This window comes from Lithobates pipiens, unplaced genomic scaffold (assembly GCF_037356315.1).
Source record: "Lithobates pipiens isolate NorthernLeopardFrog02 unplaced genomic scaffold, aLitPip1_a1.2 Scaffold_1, whole genome shotgun sequence".
NCBI lineage: Eukaryota > Metazoa > Chordata > Amphibia > Anura > Ranidae > Lithobates > Lithobates pipiens.
The window spans coordinates 251,860,441-251,879,217 of NW_027507685.1; the positions used below are offsets into that span (position 1 = coordinate 251,860,441).

Below are 18,777 nucleotides of genomic sequence, written 5' to 3' on the forward strand. Positions count from 1 at the left end.
GTCCTCCTGCAGGGGGCCCAGGATCTATATGTTCATCGAGGGGACACATACAGCTTTATGGTAGTTCACTAGACCGGTAGGGTGAGGAGTAATTACTAGAACCAATCACCTGTGACCAGGGCCGGGACAAGGGGTGGGCAGGAGGGGCGGCTGCCCCTGGCGCAATAGTTTATTGCAGGGGTAGGGGGCACCCTGACCTTAACCCTAAGGGAAAGGGGGGTGCAGTTTGGCATCTTTGCCCTGGGCGCTGGATGACCTTGTCCCGGCACTGCCTGTGATTCCTCCTGCATCGCAACCAGGCATCTTCTCCTCCTCTCCTTCCAGCTCGGCTTCAGTAATTGTGTCCTGTACCCCCCCTCCACTATTCTAATCACCCGTCTCCACAATCAGACCCTCCCTCCTTTAAGCTCTGGCCCCCCCCCCGTGTGTGCCCTCCTTGCAGCACTGCCGGTTGTCAGGATGGAGAGGGTGGGGCCAGTAAACATGTCATATTTACCAGCCCCTTTATTTCTTGATTGAACACAGTAAGCAATGGGTATTGTACAGCAGTGGTTCTCAACCTCAGCCCTTAACCAGTCAACAGCCACCCCCCCCCCCCACCCTGCAGTTGTACTGCGGCAGGTTGGCTTTCCTTTGTGAATCATCATCATTGTACGTCGGCTCGCGCAGGCGCAGTGGTGCGCGCGCGCCAGTGGCGCACTCTCGCACCCGCTGCAAGCTGTCTGCCAGTGACCCACGGTCCCCTACTACAGAGGCAGAATGGGGATCTGCCTTTGAAAACAAGGCAGATCTCCATTCTGACAGTAGACATGATAGAGGTCTTCTGTCCCCAGTGTTCGGGAGCAGTGATCGCTGTCATATCCCAGGCCCACCCCCCCCTACAGTTAGAACACACCTAGGGAACACAGTTAAACCCTTGATCACCCCCTAGTGTTAACCCCTTCCCTGCCAGTGTAATGTTTACATTGATCAGTACCTTTTTTTATAGCACTGATCAATGTAATAATGTCACTGGTCCCCAAAAAGTGTCATTTGGGGTCAGATTTGTCCACTGCAATGTCGCAGTCCCGCTAAAAAAATCATAGATCAATGCCATAACCAGTAGAAACAATAAAAAAAGTCCCTAAATCTATCCCATAGTTTGTAGACGCGGTAACTTTTGCGCAAACCAATCAATATACGCCTATTGCGATATTTTTTTCTTTTTTACCAAATATATGTAGAAGAATATATATCGGGCCTAAACTGATGAATAAATTTCGTTTTTCTATATATTTTTTTGGATATGCATTATAGCAAAAAGTAAAAAAATTGTTGCTCTTTGTTTGTTTATAGCGTAAAAAATAAAAACCGCAGAGGTGATCAAATACCACCAAAAGAAAGCACTATTTGTGGGAAATAAAGGACGTACATTTTTGTTTGGGTACAACGTCGCACGACCGCGCAATTGTCAGTTAAAATGACACAGTGCCATATCGCAAAAAAAAAAAAAATGGCCCGGTCATTAAGGGGGGGAAATCCTTCCGGTCCTTAAGTGGGTAAGTACCCCCAACAGGCCATGTTTTGGGAATTTCTCTTAGCCCTTGTACACACGGTCGGAGATTCTGACGGAATGTGTCCGATCGGACCGTATTGTCGGATAATCCGACTGTGTGTGGTCTCCATCGGACTGTTTCCGTCGGAATATCCGACGGACCAGGTTTTCCAACTTGCCTATAAAATTTTCCGACAAAGTGCTCCGATCGGACATACTCCGATCATGTATAGCCTACTCCGACGGACAAAGTGCCACCCATGTTCAGATCAAATTCCTAGACCAAAGCTATTGGCTACTAGCCTGAATGTAGTCCCGTCGTAACGAAATAACGTCATCACGTTATGTACAATCGGATTTTCCGACAACTTTGTCCAACCGTGTGTATGCAACAGTTTCGGACAAAATCCGTCGGACAAAATCCAACGGATTTGGTTGTCAGAATGTCCGACCGTGTGTACAAGGGCTAAGATAAAATAGTTGTTCAAAATATCAAGCCATTGACTGAGTTAAAACCTGCAAACATGGCCTGTTGGGGGTACTTGAGGACTGAGGTTGAGAACCGCTGTTGGGCAGGATGCCAAGGATGGATTCTGGACAGGTTCTATGTGGCACCCCTATTTGGGTTAGGGTCTCTTTATGGCACTCAGGGGTCTCACCTGTGATGGATGAGGAATTATGGGATAGTCAAGTAAAGGAGAGGACTGACTTGCAGTCTGCTTGGTTATAATATAGACTTATTTGGAGGTGGCATTCGGGTGGGAAAAGGACCTCCACTCCTGACTAAGGGGACTCCAGTCCCTGCAGGGTTAAGCAGCCTCCAGGGAGAGAGGGAGAGAGAATAAATATTTATCTACATGCTTGGCACACCAATATTTGGGCAGTTTCTCCATTCTTCTTTGCAGGACCTCTCAAGCTCCATCAGGTTGGATGGGGAGTGTCGGTGCACAGCCATTTTCAGATCTCTCCAGAGATGTTCAATCGGGTTCAAGTCTGGGCTCTGGCTGGGCCACTCAAGGACATTCGCAGAGTTGTCCCGTAGCCACTCCTTTGTTATCTTGGCTGTGTGGTTAGGTTTTTTGTCCTGTTGGTAGATGAACCTTCATCCCAGTCTGAGATCCTGAGCGCTCTGGAGCAGGTTTTCATCAAGGGTGTCTGTGTACATTGCTGCATTCATCTTTCCCTCTATCCTGACTAGTCTCCTAGTTCCTGCAGCTGAAAAATATCTTCACAGCATAATGCTGCCACCACCATGCTTCACTGTAGGGATGGTATTGGCCAGGTGGTGAGTGTTGCCTGGTTTCCTCCAGACATGACGCTTGCCATTCAGGCCAAATAGTTCAATCTTTGTTTCATCAGACCAGAGAATTTTGCTTCTCATGGTCTGAGAGTCCTTCAGGGGCTTTTTAGCAAACTCCAGATGGGCTGTCATGTGTCTCTTACTGAGGAGTGGCTTCTGTCCGGCCACTCTACCATACAGGCCTGATTGGTGGAGTGCTGCAGAGATGGTTGTTCTTCTGGAAGGTTCTCCTCTCTCCACAGAGAAACTCTGGAGCTCTGTCAGTGACAATCGGGTTCTTGGTCACTTTCCTGACTAAGGTCCTTCTCCCCCGATCACTCAGTTTGGCTGGGCGGCCCCCTCTGGGAAGAGTCCTGGTGGTTCCAATCGTCTTCCATTTACAGATGATATAGGCCACTGTGCTCATTGGGACCTGCAGAAAGTTCTCTGTACCCTTCCCCAGATCTGTGCCTCCATACAATCGTGTTTCCGAGGTCTACAGACAATTCCTTGGACTTCATAGCTTGGTTTGTGCTCTGACATGCACTGTGAGCCACTTATAGACCGGAAGATTTGCCTGCTTAATGACCAAGTAATTTTTTGCAATACTGCACTGCGTCACTTTACCTGACAATTGTGCAGTCGTGCGACGTTGTACCCAAAAAAAATTGACGTCCTTTTTTTTCCCCACAAATAGAGCTTTCTGTTGGTGGTATTTGATCAAGTCTGCGCTATAAACTTTTTGCTGTAATAAATATCCCGAAAAAAATGCGACATTGCGGCGGACATTATAATTATGGGATATTGTTTGTAGATTTTGAAGGAAAATAATGAATTTAATCCATTTTGGAATATGGCTGTAACATAACAAAATGTGGAAAAAGTTAAGCACTGTGAATACTTTTCATAAACCGTATAGGTTTAGGAGATATTTCTTGGACCTACAGGTAAGCCTTAATCTAGGCTTACCTGTAGGTCAAAGTTGGTTGTAAGGGTTTACAACCACTTTAAAGGCTTATATGCAAGTTATTGTCATAAAAAGTGTTTGGGGACCTGGGTCCTGCTCCAGGGGACATGTATCAATGCAATTTTTTTTTTTTTAAGTGACACTTTTTTCGGGAGCAGTGATTTTTTTTTTTTTAATGCTTAAAGTGAAAGTGGATTAAAGTGGATTTTAGGGGGACCCCCATGCAATTTTTTTTTAATATTGGTTTGGGGGTTCCCCTTAATTTCCATATCAGACCGGAAGGGCCTGATATGGATTTTAGGGGGACCCCCATGCAATTTAAACAAAAATATTTGGTTCAGGGTTCCCGAATAATATTAAAATAATATTATTAAAATATTATTATATATTAAAATATTATTAAAATAATATTCATACTAGACCCAAAGGGCCTGGTAATGGACTGGGGGCGGGGGACCCCATGCTCTTTTTTCAATGAGTTTTATCTATATTGCTGAGACCGACAATTCATTACAGCCTTGATCAGTTTTAAATGACAATTTTTCCTTTAGAAATGTCATTTTGCTGTGGTATTGTTCTAAACACAGGAAAAATGCGGCACTTTACAGGCATACTATAGACACCCCCCAGGCGTGATATTTAAAGGAAAATTTCATTTTTATTGTTTCACATTAAGCATTAAAAAAAATCACTGCTCCCAAAAAGAACTGGCATTTAAAAAAAAAAGAAATTTGCATTGATACTTTAAAATGAACACTATTGATTTTTCATGTTAGTGTCCCATAAACTTTAACGGTGTTCCGGTGGCTTTCAAATTTGTCGCGAACACCGCATATTGTTCGCTGTTCGAGTCGAACGTAACATCGGGCTCATCCCTACCTATCACGTTTCTAGTGTGACTTTGGGCAGATCTACTAAAACTGGTGCAGCTGTGCATGGTAGCCAATCAGCTTCCAACTTTAGTATGTTCAATTAGGCTTTGATTTTAAAAACTAACTGACATTTGCTGGGAGGGGCACTAACTGACACTATCTGATGCCGCGAGTGCAGATTAATAAAAAAGAGAAAACCGCGCTGGAAATAAAAACCTAAAAAAGCTGCAACGTAAAAGTGGAATGCACACAAATACAAATAAAGACAAATATGGTTGAGCTCTATACCCAAGATCACAGATACGTGATAATAAGTGATCAAAATTATAAATCACTGAATGGATTTTAAGGGTGTGTCAACATTTTTTAAAAAGTGGCGTAGGGGTCCCCCCCCCAAAATCCACACCAGACCAGAGCACGCAACCTGGCAGGCCGCAAGAAAAGAGGGGGGGTGAGAGAGCGCCCCCCCCCCATACCGTACCAGGCCACATGCTAGTGCATACCTCCCAACATTTTGAGATGGGAATGAGGGACACCTACTAACAAATGTATGTAGGCAGAAGACACACCCCCTGCCACACCCCGTGCCACACCCCCTTAAAGGAGAATTAACCCTAAAAAAAAAAGGTTAATTAAATCCACAAGGATTTTTTTTTACCATTTCTATTCCTTTATATTGGCTTTTAAAATGTACAAATGCAGCAATTTAGAAATTGGATTAAACGTTAAGCACTGGGAAACACTTTTTGAAAGATAAAAAGTGCATTTTATATACAACCAGGGGCGTAGCTTAAAGCTTGTGGGCCCTGATGCCCAAAAGTTGACATGGCCCCCCCCCTACCACCCACCACTTCCATTGTGCTTGCATATACACCCACCGCATGCCAAGATACTCAAAGGGGCTTTTTTGTGCTCCCAGAGTTCCTCCTTACATCAGAGCAGGGGCGGACTGACCATTCAACTACTCTGGCACTGCCCGAGGGCCCCAGGCCACTAGGGGGCCCCATCAGGGTTGCCAGCCTCAGTAAAACAAGGTACAGTATGTAAAAATCTGTGTTTTTTTTTTACATCTGTCTCTGAAATGTCCCTTACTGACATTCTTTTGGTCTAAAAATCCTGAGATTATAGCTGCCCCACCTCTCCAGTACCTTCTAAGCCAATAGAAACATGTCTGTGTATACTGTGTGATTGTATACTGTGTGGCCCCATAATCTCCTATTGCCCGGGGGCCCCATGAGTTGTCAATCCGCCCCTGCATCAGAGGACAGAGATCACTGCTGGAGAATCAGAGGACAGGGATCGCCGCTGGAGAATCAGAGGACAGGGATCGCCGCTGGAGAATCAGAGGACAGGGATCACCGCTGGAGAATCGGAGGACAGGGATCACCGCTGGAGAATCAGAGGACAGGGATCACCGCTGGAGAATCAGAGGACAGGAAACACTGCTGGAGAATCAGAGGACAGGGATCACCGCTGGAGAATCGGAGGACAGGGATCACCGCTGGAGAATCAGAGGACAGGGATCACCGCTGGAGAATCAGAGGACAGGGATCACCGCTGGAGAATCAGAGGACAGGAAACACTGCTGGAGAATCAGAGGACAGGGATCACCGCTGGAGAATCGGAGGACAGGGATCACCGCTGGAGAATCAGAGGACAGGGATCACCGCTGGAGAATCGGAGGACAGGGATCACCGCTGGAGAATCAGAGGACAGGGATCACCGCTGGAGAATCAGAGGACAGGAAACACTGCTGGAGAATCAGAGGACAGGGATCACCGCAGGAGAATCAGAGGACAGGGATCACCGCTGGAGAATCGGAGGACAGGGATCACCGCAGGAGAATCAGAGGACAGGGATCACCGCAGGAGAATCAGAGGACAGGGATCACCGCTGGAGAATCGGAGGACAGGGATCAGCGCAGGAGAATCAGAGGACAGGGATCAGCGCAGGAGAATCAGAGGACAGGGATCAGCGCAGGAGAATCAGAGGACAGGGATCACCGCTGGAGAATCAGAGGACAGGGATCACCGCTGGAGAATCAGAGGACAGGGATCACCGCTGGAGAATCAGAGGACAGGGATCACCGCTGGAGAATCAGAGGACAGGGATCACCGCTGGAGAATCAGAGGACAGGGCTCACCGCTGGAGAATCAGAGGACAGGAATCACCGCTGGAGAATCATAGGACAGGGATCACTGCTGGAGAATCAGAGGACAGGGATCACCGCAGGAGAATCAGAGGACAGGGATCACCGCTGGAGAATCAGAGGACAGGAAACACTGCTGGAGAATCAGAGGACAGGGATCACCGCAGGAGAATCAGAGGACAGGGATCACTGCTGGAGAATCGGAGGACAGGGATCACCGCAGGAGAATCAGAGGACAGGGATCACCGCTGGAGAATCGGAGGACAGGGATCAGCGCAGGAGAATCAGAGGACAGGGATCAGCGCAGGAGAATCAGAGGACAGGGATCAGCGCAGGAGAATCAGAGGACAGGGATCACCGCTGGAGAATCAGAGGACAGGGATCACCGCTGGAAAATCAGAGGACAGGGATCACCGCTGGAGAATCAGAGGACAGGGATCACCGCTGGAGAATCAGAGGACAGGGATCACCGCTGGAGAATCAGAGGACAGGGATCACCGCTGGAGAATCAGAGGACAGGGCTCACCGCTGGAGAATCAGAGGACAGGAATCACCGCTGGAGAATCATAGGACAGGGATCACTGCTGGAGAATCAGAGGACAGGGATCACCGCAGGAGAATCAGAGGACAGGGATCACCGCTGGAGAATCAGGGGATAGGGACCCCTAGAAGCAGGTCACTTGGTAGAGCACCTTTCCCACCCCAGCACTGTATACAGCTCCCCTCCTCCCCCCCACACTACACAGGGCTGAAATCACATTCCTTTACACACAGTCTGTCAGTCTTCATAGGGTGTATCTGGCTTTTATGTTGCCCGTCTGACCTGTGAAATTCTCTGGTTGGAAGGGCAGTGTAGTTGCAGTAGGCAGATACACCCTGTGCAGATCGTGGCTGACTGGCTGTGTTGTAAAGGAATGTGATTTCAGCCCCGCGGAGGAGGAGCAGTATAGAGTGCTGTAATGGGAAAGGAGCTCAGCAGCCGGGCATAACATGCAGGGTGGAGGGGGTGGTCAGGGGGCTTTGGGGGGGGCGCAACTTAGGTCTGGGGGGGCAAAGTCATGTGACACAAAATCTGGAGCCTGCAGCCCCTGAGGGGCCTCTTAGGAGGTGTTAAGGGATTTGTTTTAGCAATTTCTGAAGGTTTCTCTGTCAGTGTTGGTAGGTGTTGGGGGAAGGTCACTTCCCGGTGTTGTGTGTCTTTTTTCCCAGTTATCAAGGAAGTGGGGTAAGTAGACATCCCCGTATGGGGGGGGGGGTACAAAGAATCCCAGCTGGTGACTAGGAAGGAGAGCGGTATCATTCCCCACCAGTAACATCCGTCCCATCATGGCTACAGGACGGCACTCTCCTCCTCTTAACTCGCTGAACTCGGTTACCATTCCGTGTTGCCAGCACACACCACAGACACTTCCCCATCCTGGGCTGTTCTCACCTCCTCTCCATTCAGGAAATGGCTCACAGCTTCTCCCCAGCCAATGAGAACAGAGGGGTGTGGACTGTGGAAGGCAAAGTGGAAGCCCAGTATTGGAGTGTGGCTGTGGGGCCCTAGGGCAGATCAGAACTGGACTGTGTGGAGGATATGATAATATGACAGGGAGGCTTAAGGGGCCCCCTGGAGCTAGGGGCAGGGTTGCAATTGTGACCCCTGCAACCCCTTAGGCTACGCCCATGTATACAACTGTATATATCAGACCAAAATGAGGGACAGATAAGGAGGAATGAGGGACAGAGGGACCCAAATCAGGGACAGTCCCTCTAAATCAGGGACAGTTGGGAGCTATGCCAGTGACACTAATACATTGATCAATCGACTGTGAGCTTGCTGACAAACTGATGATGTGTCCAATCACAGCACAAGAAGCAGGGCCACATGCACCTGCAAACCAGGAATTTCCCATGCGACGTACGGGTAGGTGGCGGGAGAACCACAAAGGTAATTGTTAAACTGCTGGTTAAACTGACTCAAAATCATTATAGGTTTTTTTTTTGTTTTATTTTTTTACAAAAGAGAGACATTCAACCACTTTGTAAAAAGTGAAGGCGCGCTGTGAGTTAAGTCTAAGGAGGTACATGTCTTCTTATGGACTTATCTCTATTATTTATATCTGATAGGTTTATTCCTCTGCTGAGAATTACACTTGAGACATGCAGGGATGTGAGAGAAGAGAAAGGCACACAGAGCAGCTATGCCTGCCCTCCCCTCTGCTGCCCATTCAAAGAATCCTTTGTATTTTGTGAATGTGCTCACATAATAGAAAGGCTTCTGTGAATGGGCAGGAGGAGGGAAGGGTGGGCATAGCAGTAGGATTCAAGTTCAAGCTGCATAGCACAGAAGGATCAGCGTCGCTCTCCTGGAACTACAGTGATAGCTGTCTTCTGGGAGTATGATAAAGCTGTCAGATATAAGTAATAGAGCTAAGCCCAGGAGGTGTCATGCACCTCGCTGGACGTGGCTCATAGTGCACCTTCTTTTTTTTACAAAGAAGCTGAGTACCTGGAATGCAACTTTACTTGGCTCAGTCCCTATTTCAAATGACTTCCCAGAGCTAGAAGTCAAAATGCAGTAATTGTCTGCCGTGCTCTTATGTTTACTGCACTGAGTGTGCTGCACATCTGAGGTTTTCTCTTACCACACTGTGATTGGTTGGGTTGCGAGGAAGCACACTGGCATGTAAACCAACATCAACATGATAAGAGTGGGCAAAGAGCTGCAAAGAAAACTGTTAAATTACATGCAATGTATACAGGTAGAGGTGGTGTTGTTAGAGGGAGGAGGCAATATTTGATTTTGTATATATGTATGTTCCTTATTGTTTTGGGATATGTTGTTTGTGTTTTACTTTTATGTCTTTAACAGTGTTACCTTGTATCTCTTTATCTCTTGTCTGAACAATGTTTATAAACAATGATACTTGGTATTGCGGATCAGCTTGGACGGCAGTTAGGTGTAAATGGACAGCCGGTCCGTTTACATCTGACTGCCTATAGGGTAGAGTGGGCTGTGCCTATGTTTGTGCTGCTCAGTGTGGGATCAGCTGACAGGTTCCCCCCCCCCCCCCCGTGGAGCAAGTGGGTCCACCCCATGTGGAAGGGGCCTATCTCCTCTCTGATCAATGTTTATAAACAATGTTACTTTGAATCTCTCTCTCTGTCTGATCAATGTTAATAAAAAGTGTTACTTTGTATCTCTCTATCTCCTCTCTGATCAATGTTTATAAACAATGTTACTTTGTATCTCTCTATCTCCCATCTAATCAATGTTTATAAACAATGTTACTTTGTATCTCTCTATCTCCTCTCTGATCAATGTTTATAAACAATGTTACTTTGTATTTCTCTATCTCCCATCTGAACATAGTTTATAAACAATGTTACTTTTTATCTCTATCTCCCATCTGATCAATGTTTATAAACAATGTTACTTTGTATCTCTGTCTCCCATCTGATCAATGTTTATAAATAATGTTACTTTGTATCTCTCTCTCTCTGTCTAATCAATGTTAATAAAAAGTGTTACTTTGTATCTCTCTGTCTCCCATCTGAACATAATTTATATACAATGTTACGCTGTATCTGTCTTTCTCTCTCTCTCTCTCTCGCGCTCTCTGTCTGATAAATGTTAATAAAAAGTGTTACTTTATATCTCTCCATCTCCTCTCTGATCAATGTTTATAAACAATGTTACTTTGTATCTCTCTCTCTCTCTTTCTCTCTGTCTAATCAGTGTTAATAAAAAGTGATACTTTGTATCTCGCTATCTCCTCTCTGAGAAATGTGTATAAACAATGTTACCTTGTATCTCTCTCTCTCTCTCATCAATGTTAATAAAAAGTGTTACTTTGTATCTCTCTCTTATCTCCTCTCTGATCAATGTTTATAAACAACCTTAATGTGTATCTCTCTATCTCCCATCTGAACATAGTTTATAAACAATGTTACTTTTTATCTCTATCTCCCATCTGATCAATGTTTATAAACAATGTTACTTTGTATCTCTCTCTCTCTCTCTGTCTGATCAATGTTAAAAAAAGTGTTACATTGTATCTCTCTATCTCTTCTCTGATCAATGTTTATAAACAATGTTACTTTGTATCTCTCTATCTCTCATCTAATCAATGTGTATAAACAATGTTACTTTTTATCTCTGTCTCCCATCTGATCAATGTTTATAAACAATGTTACTTTGTATCTCTCTCTCTCTCTCATCAATGTTAATAAAAAGTGTTACTTTGTATCTCTCTCTTATCTCCTCTCTGATCAATGTTTATAAACAACCTTAATGTGTATCTCTCTATCTCCCATCTGAACATAGTTTATAAACAATGTTACTTTTTATCTCTGTTTCCCATCTGAGCTTTGTTTATTAACACTGTGCATTTTATTGCAGGAAGGTGAAATTACTACAACCATCTACGAACAGGCCGTATTCTGGGTTCCTGCCCAAGAGCCGATACAAGACCGGGAATTCATAAAAAATTCACGAATCTCTGAAATATGTAACAACGCATCTGTGCACTGGATCTATCCTTCACCTGCCACAGGTATGACGGGTGGGGATGAGCAAAATTGAAAGATTTAATTTCTCCAAAATCTTGGTGAAAATCGGGAGACTTCTGCAAATGTGTGACCATTTTGGCAGTAGTAGAATATTGTACTGTGTTATCTATTGTTTACTGCAGAAAGTTTGGAGTTTAAGTGTCTTTATTGGCTAACCCAAGTTATTTAAGTTGCAAATGTAGCACCCTCTGACCCCTGGAGGCAGGTGTAATACAGGAAGGGTTAGCATCAGGATATAGTCCTCAGGCAATAGTGGAAAAGGTGTACAGATGGGCGCCGGTCACTTTTTAGATGCAACACAAAAGAAGTTTATTGGCTCTCGCTCAAAACTCCAGGGTGAGAGCACAAGACACCCCGGGACTACCAGACTTCAGAAAAGGGTTAGGATACAAAAAGAGTTATGGTCTTCACAGGAATAGCACCCCCCGAGTGTAAAGCACCTGCTAAATCAGCTGCCAGCATCCTGGGGAGGAGACACCATAGTCCAGTGAGATCCAGGCTTCACCTCCAAGCTTCTGGAGATCCTCCGTGGCTCCTCAATTCCCATAGCTACACAGGCTGGGACTCAATAGCAGGCGTTTTCCCAGCTTCATGGTCACCCTCTCAGGCAGCCAATCACAATCCTAGCCCAAGTGGCCCAAGAGAAAGCCATTTTTCAGAGAATATGAATGATAACACAAAAAACTTTTCTCTCACTCATGGTTAGTGTTTGGCTGAAGCCATTTATTATCAATCAACTGGGTTTACTCTTTTTAAATCATAATCACAACAGAAACTACCCAAATGACCCTGATCAAAAGTTTACATACCCCAGTTCTTAATACCGTGTATTGCCCCCTTTAACATCAATGACGGCTTGAAGTCTTCTGTGGTATTTGTGGATGAGGCTCTTTATCTTCTCAGATGGTAAAGCTGCCCATTCCTCTCCAGTTCCTGTAAATTCTTGGGCTGTCTTGCATGAACGGCGCGTTTGAGATCTCCCCAGAGGGGCTCAATGATATTGAAGTCAGGAGACTGAGGTGGCCACTCCAGAACCTTCACTTTATTCTGCTGTAGCCAATGACAGGTGGACTTGGCCTTGTGTTTGGGATCATTGTCATGTTGGAATGTCCCATGCGCAGCTTCCTGGCTGATGAATGCAAATATTCCTCCAGTATTTTTTGATACCATACTGCATTCATCTTGCCATCAATTTTTACCAAATTTCCTGTGCCTTTGTAGCTCACGCATCCCCAAAACATTAGCGACCCACCTCCGTGTTTCACAGTAGGAATGGTGGACCTTTCATCATAGGCCTTGTTGACTCCTCTCCAAATGTAGCATTTATGGTTGTGGCCAAAAAGCAAAATTTTGGTCTCATCGCTCCAAATGACTTTGCGCCAGAAGGGTTTAGGCTTGTCTCTGTGCTGTTTGGTCGTCTTGTAAGCGAGATACTTTGTGACATTTGTGTAGTAATGGCTTTCTTCTGGTGACTCGACCATGCAGCCCATCTTTCTTCAAGCGCCTCCTTATTGTGCATCTTGAAACAGCCACACCACATGTTTTCAGCGAGTCCTGTATTTCACCTGAAGTTCTTTGTGTTCTTTGCATCCCGAACAATTTTCCTGGCAGTTGTGGCTGAAATTTTAGTTGGTCTACCTGACCGTGGTTTGGTTTCAACAGAACCCCTCATTTTCCACTTCTTGATTAGAGTCTGAACACCGCTGATTCGCATTCTCAATTCCTTGGATATCTTTTTATATCTCTTTCCTAATATATACAGTTCAACTACCCTTTCCCCGCAGATCCTTTGACAATTCTTTTGCTTTCCCCATGACTCAGAATCCAGAAACGTCAGTGCAGCACTGGATGAAAGATGCAAGGGTCTGTCAGGAGTCATTGACCTTTTATACACACACACTAATTACAAGCAAACAGATCACAGGTGAGGATGGTTACCTTTAATAGCCATTCAAATCCCTTTGTGTCAACTTGTGTGCATGTTATCAGGACGAAATCACCGGGGTATGTAAACTTTTGATCAGGGTCATTTGGATCATTTCTGTTGTCATTATGATTTAAAAAGATTAAACCCAGTTGTGATTGATAATAAATGGCTTCAGCCAAATACTAACCACGAGTGAAAGAAAAGTTTTTGTGTTATCATTCATATTCTGAAAAATGGCCAAGAAATCATAAATTCTGCCAGGGTATGTAAACTTATGAGCACAACTGAATATTGTTGGTAATGAACCTCCCATTGGTCGGTCAGGGAGAGATAAATATTGTTAGCGCTGATTAGTGCAGCTCCCACACCATTGAAAAACACAGTAACCAGAACCTAGGATAACCCTAAGAAAGATGAATTATCACATTAGCTAAGCTTAGCACCACTCAATGAGACATGCCTTCTTATAACAGAGTGGCTACACTGACTTAACATGCCTTATGCCGCGTACACACGATCAGAGTTTACATCGGAAAAATCTTGGATGTTTTTTCCGACGGAATCGCGCTCACTCGGCTTGCATACACACAATCACACAAAAGTTCTCTGAACTTTTGACCGTCAAGAACGCGGTGAGGTACAACGCTGCAATGAGCCGAGAAAATGAAGTTCAATGCTTCCGAGCATGCGTAGGAATTTTGCGCGTCGGAATTGCTACAGATCATTGGAAATTTCCGATCTGAACTTTTTCTGTTGGAAAAATAGTGAACCTGCTCTCAATCTTTTGCTGGCGGAAATTCTGCCAGCAAAAGTCAGATGGAGCGTACACGCGTACAAGCTCTCATCGGACTTTTGCTGTCGGGATTTCCGATCGCGTGTATCAGAACGCTGGTCCAATGCCAGGGCGCGTTCTGTCTGTCACAGGTGGGGGGTCAGGAGGGCAGGGCTGTGTGTGACGGCACGCATGACTTCAATTGGAATGTAAAGCTGTTACAGTGGGTAAACCCGCTCTGTGATCAAGCCGGATGTCCTCTTCCGCTATAATGATCCGACTGCACGATGGACACAAGTGGGGCTGCACCGTGGATACAGGTGGGACTGCACGATGGACACAGGTGGGGCTGCATGAGTGAGGCTGCAATAATGGACACAGGTAAGGCTACACTGGTGAGGCTGCCTGATGGACACAGGTGAGGCTGCATGATGGACACAGGTGAGGCTGCAATAATGGACACAGGTGAGGCTGCACTGGTGACGCAACATGATGGACACAGGTGAGGCTTAATGGGTGAGACTGCAATAATGGACACAGGTAAGGCTGCATGATGGACACAGGTGAGGCTGCATTATGGACACAGGTGAGGCTGCAATGATGCACACAGGTGAGTCTGCACTGGTGAGGCTGAAATGATGGACACAGGTGAGGCTGCTAAGGTGAGGGTGCAATGATGGACACGGATGAGGATGCATTAGTGGGCACTGGTCATGCTGCGTTGATGGGCATGGGTGATAAAGTTGTTAATATTTATTTGTGTAACTTAATCCTGCATGAAACATTTAAGTGTAATTTCATGAGAATTTCTGAGGGTGTGTATAGGGGTGGGATTAGGGGTGGTCATGGGGTATGGGGTTGGGTGGGGCAACTGATGGCGAGTAACCCGTAAGGCTTGGCTAGTAGCTCAGGACTTGAGCCCTGGCCTAAGCCATCTTTATGTACAGTGACAATTCTTTTTTTTTTCAGATCCTTAGAGAGTTCTTTCCCATGAGGTGCCACGTTAAACTTCCAGTGACCAGTATGAGAGAGTGAGAGTGATAACACCAAATTTAACACACCTGCTCCCCATTCACACCTGAGACCTTGTAAAACGAGTCACATGATATTAGGGATAGCCATCAATGCTGCCTATCAGTGCTCGGTGCCCATCAGTGCCACCTATCAATGCTCATCAATGCAGCCTATCAGTGCAGCATATCAGTGCCCATCAATGCTGCCTATCCCTGCCACTTATCAGTACTCATCAATCCCACCTATCAGTGCCCATTAGTGCCTCCTATTAGTGCAGCCTATCGGTGCTCATCAATGCTGCCTATCAGTGCTCATTAATGCTGCCAATCAGTACCCACCAGTGCCGCCAATGAGTGCTACCTATCAGTGCTCATCAATACCACCTATCAGTGCCACCAATCATTGCTCATCAAGGCCAGCTATCAGTGGCAATAAATGCTGCCTATCAGTGCTCAATGCCCATCAGTGCTTCCTATGAGTGCCCATAAATGCAGCCTAGCAATGCTAAATGCCCATCAGTGCCGCCTATTAGTGGTCATCATTGCAGCCTATCAGTGCCCATCAGGGCAGCATATCAGTGCCCACCAGTGCAGCCTATGAGTGCTGCCTATCACTGGCCATCAATGGGTGGCTCTAGCAACCAGTGGCCAGGAATGGAGTCAAGTGGAGGAGCCGGAGCCAGCACTACGGCGGCTCAGTCCATCCCTGTCCCCTGCATTCTAGGCTGTTCCCAGTCCTAGTTTCTGTTTATTTTAATTGGGGGGGGACAGCATAATGTTGGGGGGCGGGGCATGGCCCCCTCTGGCCCCCTCCCCTAGTGACGCCACTGATCTGGAGACATGCAATGTGGACTTGCTGCAATTGTGCAACAAACGTGTGAAGCCGGGCAAGTCTAGCAATAGCTTAGCAAGTCATTTTCAAACTTTCGGCTCAATTGCTTGCTATCTGGGTTGTTCTGTCTGCCGGATCACCTGACCGTTTTGCTGGCTGTAGCTTCAAGTAAATTAATCATTTTTTTTTAGACTCATTTCCACACTTTTAAGTTTGAGAAGTCCCATTCCCGAGTCTTTCAGTTGTTTTATTAAAAAGATCTTGCTTGCTAAATTGAAATTAATAATCAAAGAGGAGAAACCGATAAAAGATTCAAAATATTTCTCCTTTTTTTTTAGCTCCCGAATTTCAAGACTTTGAAGATGAAGAGGATGGCGGATCTATCTTACATCCAAACAGACCAGAACAGAGAGGAGATAAACAGAACAATAAGCGTCAAGGCAGATCACTGACTGAGGAAGACCAGCCTGTTAATGATTATGTAAGTCTTAATTCTATCCATTCTCTATGTAGAAGGACGGTGCCGATATAGAAGGGCTCGGCATGTTAGACAAAGTTGGACAAACTTTCCAACAAAAAGAAAACTTTTTTTTACTTTTATAGTGGAGGAAGAATCAGAACCCCTGTCTGTTTTTTACAAGAGAGAAATTTACTTCCTGCCCCCGGTGACAACGGTTTTATACAACAGGAAGTGAGGAAAAATCTGATAGGGGTTCCAGCCTTCCCCCTACTCTACTGAAGAAAAGCAAAAGGGAAATTACATCTAAAAAAATCTAAAATCTAAAAAATGTATAACCTGAAAAAATAGATACGATAGATGGAAAGATGGGATAGACAGATACATAGATAGATAGTCTACCTACACATACTGTACATTGGAAAGAATACAACCTGTTAAAAAAAAAAGAACTTTTCTGCTAATGTCAACAATTCATTTGTATGTTAGTCCCTGTACAGAAATTATTTTTAGTTATGAAAGAAAGGAAGAGAGGAGAGAAGAGGAAAGGAAAGGAGACTCTGAGGAAGGCAGGAAAAGAGCAAGGGAAAGAATCAACAAAAGGAGCAAGGAGAGAGGGAAGGAGGATAGGAGGAAGGAAGGTAGGGAAGAAGGAAGAAAAAGAAGCAAGGGAAGGAGAAAAGGAGGATATGAGAGAAAGGAAAGGAAGGAAAAGAGGATTGGAGCAAGGGAGGGGAGGGAAGAAGGAAGGAAGGGAGCAAGGGAAAGAAAAGAAAGAGGAAGGAAGGAGGATAGGAGGACAGAAGGGAGGAAAGAAGGAAGATAGGAAGTAAGAAGGAAGGACGGAAGGCAAAAATTAAGGGAAGAAAAAAAGATTGGAAGGGAGAAGGAAAGAAGGAAGGGTAGGAGCAAGGGAAGGAAAAAAAGAAGGAAGGAAAAAAGGAAAGGAAGGAAGTTAGAGGAGTGGAAGAACACAAGGAAGTAAGATAAGAATGAAGGAGAGGAGCAAGGAATTAAAAAGGAAAGAAGGAGAGAAGGAAGAAAGATAGGAGGAAGAAAGGAGAGACTGAGGGAGGACAGAAGAAAGGAAAGAAGGATAGAAAAGAACAAGGGAGGAAAAAAAAGAGGATTGGAGGAAAGAAGGAAGATAGAAGGTAAGAAGGAAGGAAAGACAAAAACAAGGACAGAACAAAGAGGTATAGGAAAAAGGAATGAGTAGAAGGAGCAAGGGAAGTGAAAAAAGAAGGCAGGAAGACAAAGAAGGAAATTAGAGGAGTGGAAGGACACGAGAAAGTATGGTAAGAAGGAAGGAGGAAATAAACAATGGAAAGGAGAGAAGAAAGGAAGATAGGAGAGCAGAAAGGAGAGGCTAGTGGGGGATAGGAGGTAGGAAGGAAAGGAGAGAAGGAAGGAAGGAAGGAAAGGAGCAAGGGAAGGAAAAAAGGAAGGAAGGAGATATGGAAGGAGGATGGGAGGAAGGAAAGAAGGATGAAAGGAAAAGAGAATTTGAGGAATGAAGGAAGATGGGAGGTAGGAAGGGAGGAAGGGAAGAAAAAAGATTGATGTTAGGAAGGACGAAGGAAAGAAGGAAGGAAAGAAGCAAGGAAAGAAGCAAGGGAAGGAAAAAAAGGAAGAAGGAAGGAAGAAAGCAAAGGAAGGAAATTAGGAGGAGTAGAAGAACACAAGGAAGTAAGATGAGAAGGAAGGAGAGGAGCAAGGAATTAAAAAAGGAAATAAGGAGAGAAGGAAGGAAGAAAGGAAGGAAAAGAGGATTGGAGGAATGAAGGAAGATAGGAGGTAAGAAGGAAGGAAGGAAGGAAGGAAAGAAAAAATTAAGGAAAGAAAAAAGATTGATAGGAGGAAGTAAGAAGGAAAGATAGGAGAAATGGAAGAAAGGAAAGAAAAAAGGAAGGATGTAGGAGAGAAAGAAAGGCAGGAAGGAAGGATACAAGGAGAAGGACAGGAATGAAAGGAAAGGAAGTGTAAATATACAATACATAAAAGCACACTGAACAGACACAATCATCTTTTCATGAGGATGACATTATTATAATAATAAAAGTTCTGCGTTCATCTTGCTGCGAGCGCGGCGGCCTCAAACAGCTGAAATACAATACTTAGCCTCGCAGTGCCGCAATTATTGTAAAAAAACAGTAATCTTTGAGTAAAATTTACATCTCACATATGTTCTAATATATTTGTGGCATCAGTCTGCCGCGTTCAGGAATAAAGAACCCCCGCGAATCCCGTACAGCTGCGCGCACCAGACGTTTCCACACACATCAATGTAAATAATGAATGCGATCGCTCCTAATAGTCTTATAGAAAAGATCTGACACGCCTTTGGAGTCGCAACATCTATACGAACGTTAACAGGACTGATTTGCAACCTGGGTAATTAGAGGAACAGTGGCAGAT

At 45.1% G+C, this 18,777-nt stretch overlaps 1 protein-coding gene and 1 long non-coding RNA gene across 2 annotated transcripts in view; both read left to right on the forward strand.

Moving 5' to 3' along the window:
- LOC143986589 (uncharacterized) overlaps window positions 1-18,777 on the forward strand; it is a 254,255-nt gene that overhangs the window by 171,526 nt on the left and 63,952 nt on the right. The window lies entirely within an intron of this gene.
- TNMD (tenomodulin) overlaps window positions 1-18,777 on the forward strand; it is a 186,905-nt gene that overhangs the window by 104,176 nt on the left and 63,952 nt on the right. Inside the window, exons 5-6 of the mRNA XM_077484987.1 lie at window positions 11,189-11,342; window positions 16,241-16,383. Of these exons, the coding sequence (XP_077341113.1) occupies window positions 11,189-11,342; window positions 16,241-16,383 (297 nt within the window). The remainder of the gene's footprint in view (window positions 1-11,188; window positions 11,343-16,240; window positions 16,384-18,777) is intronic.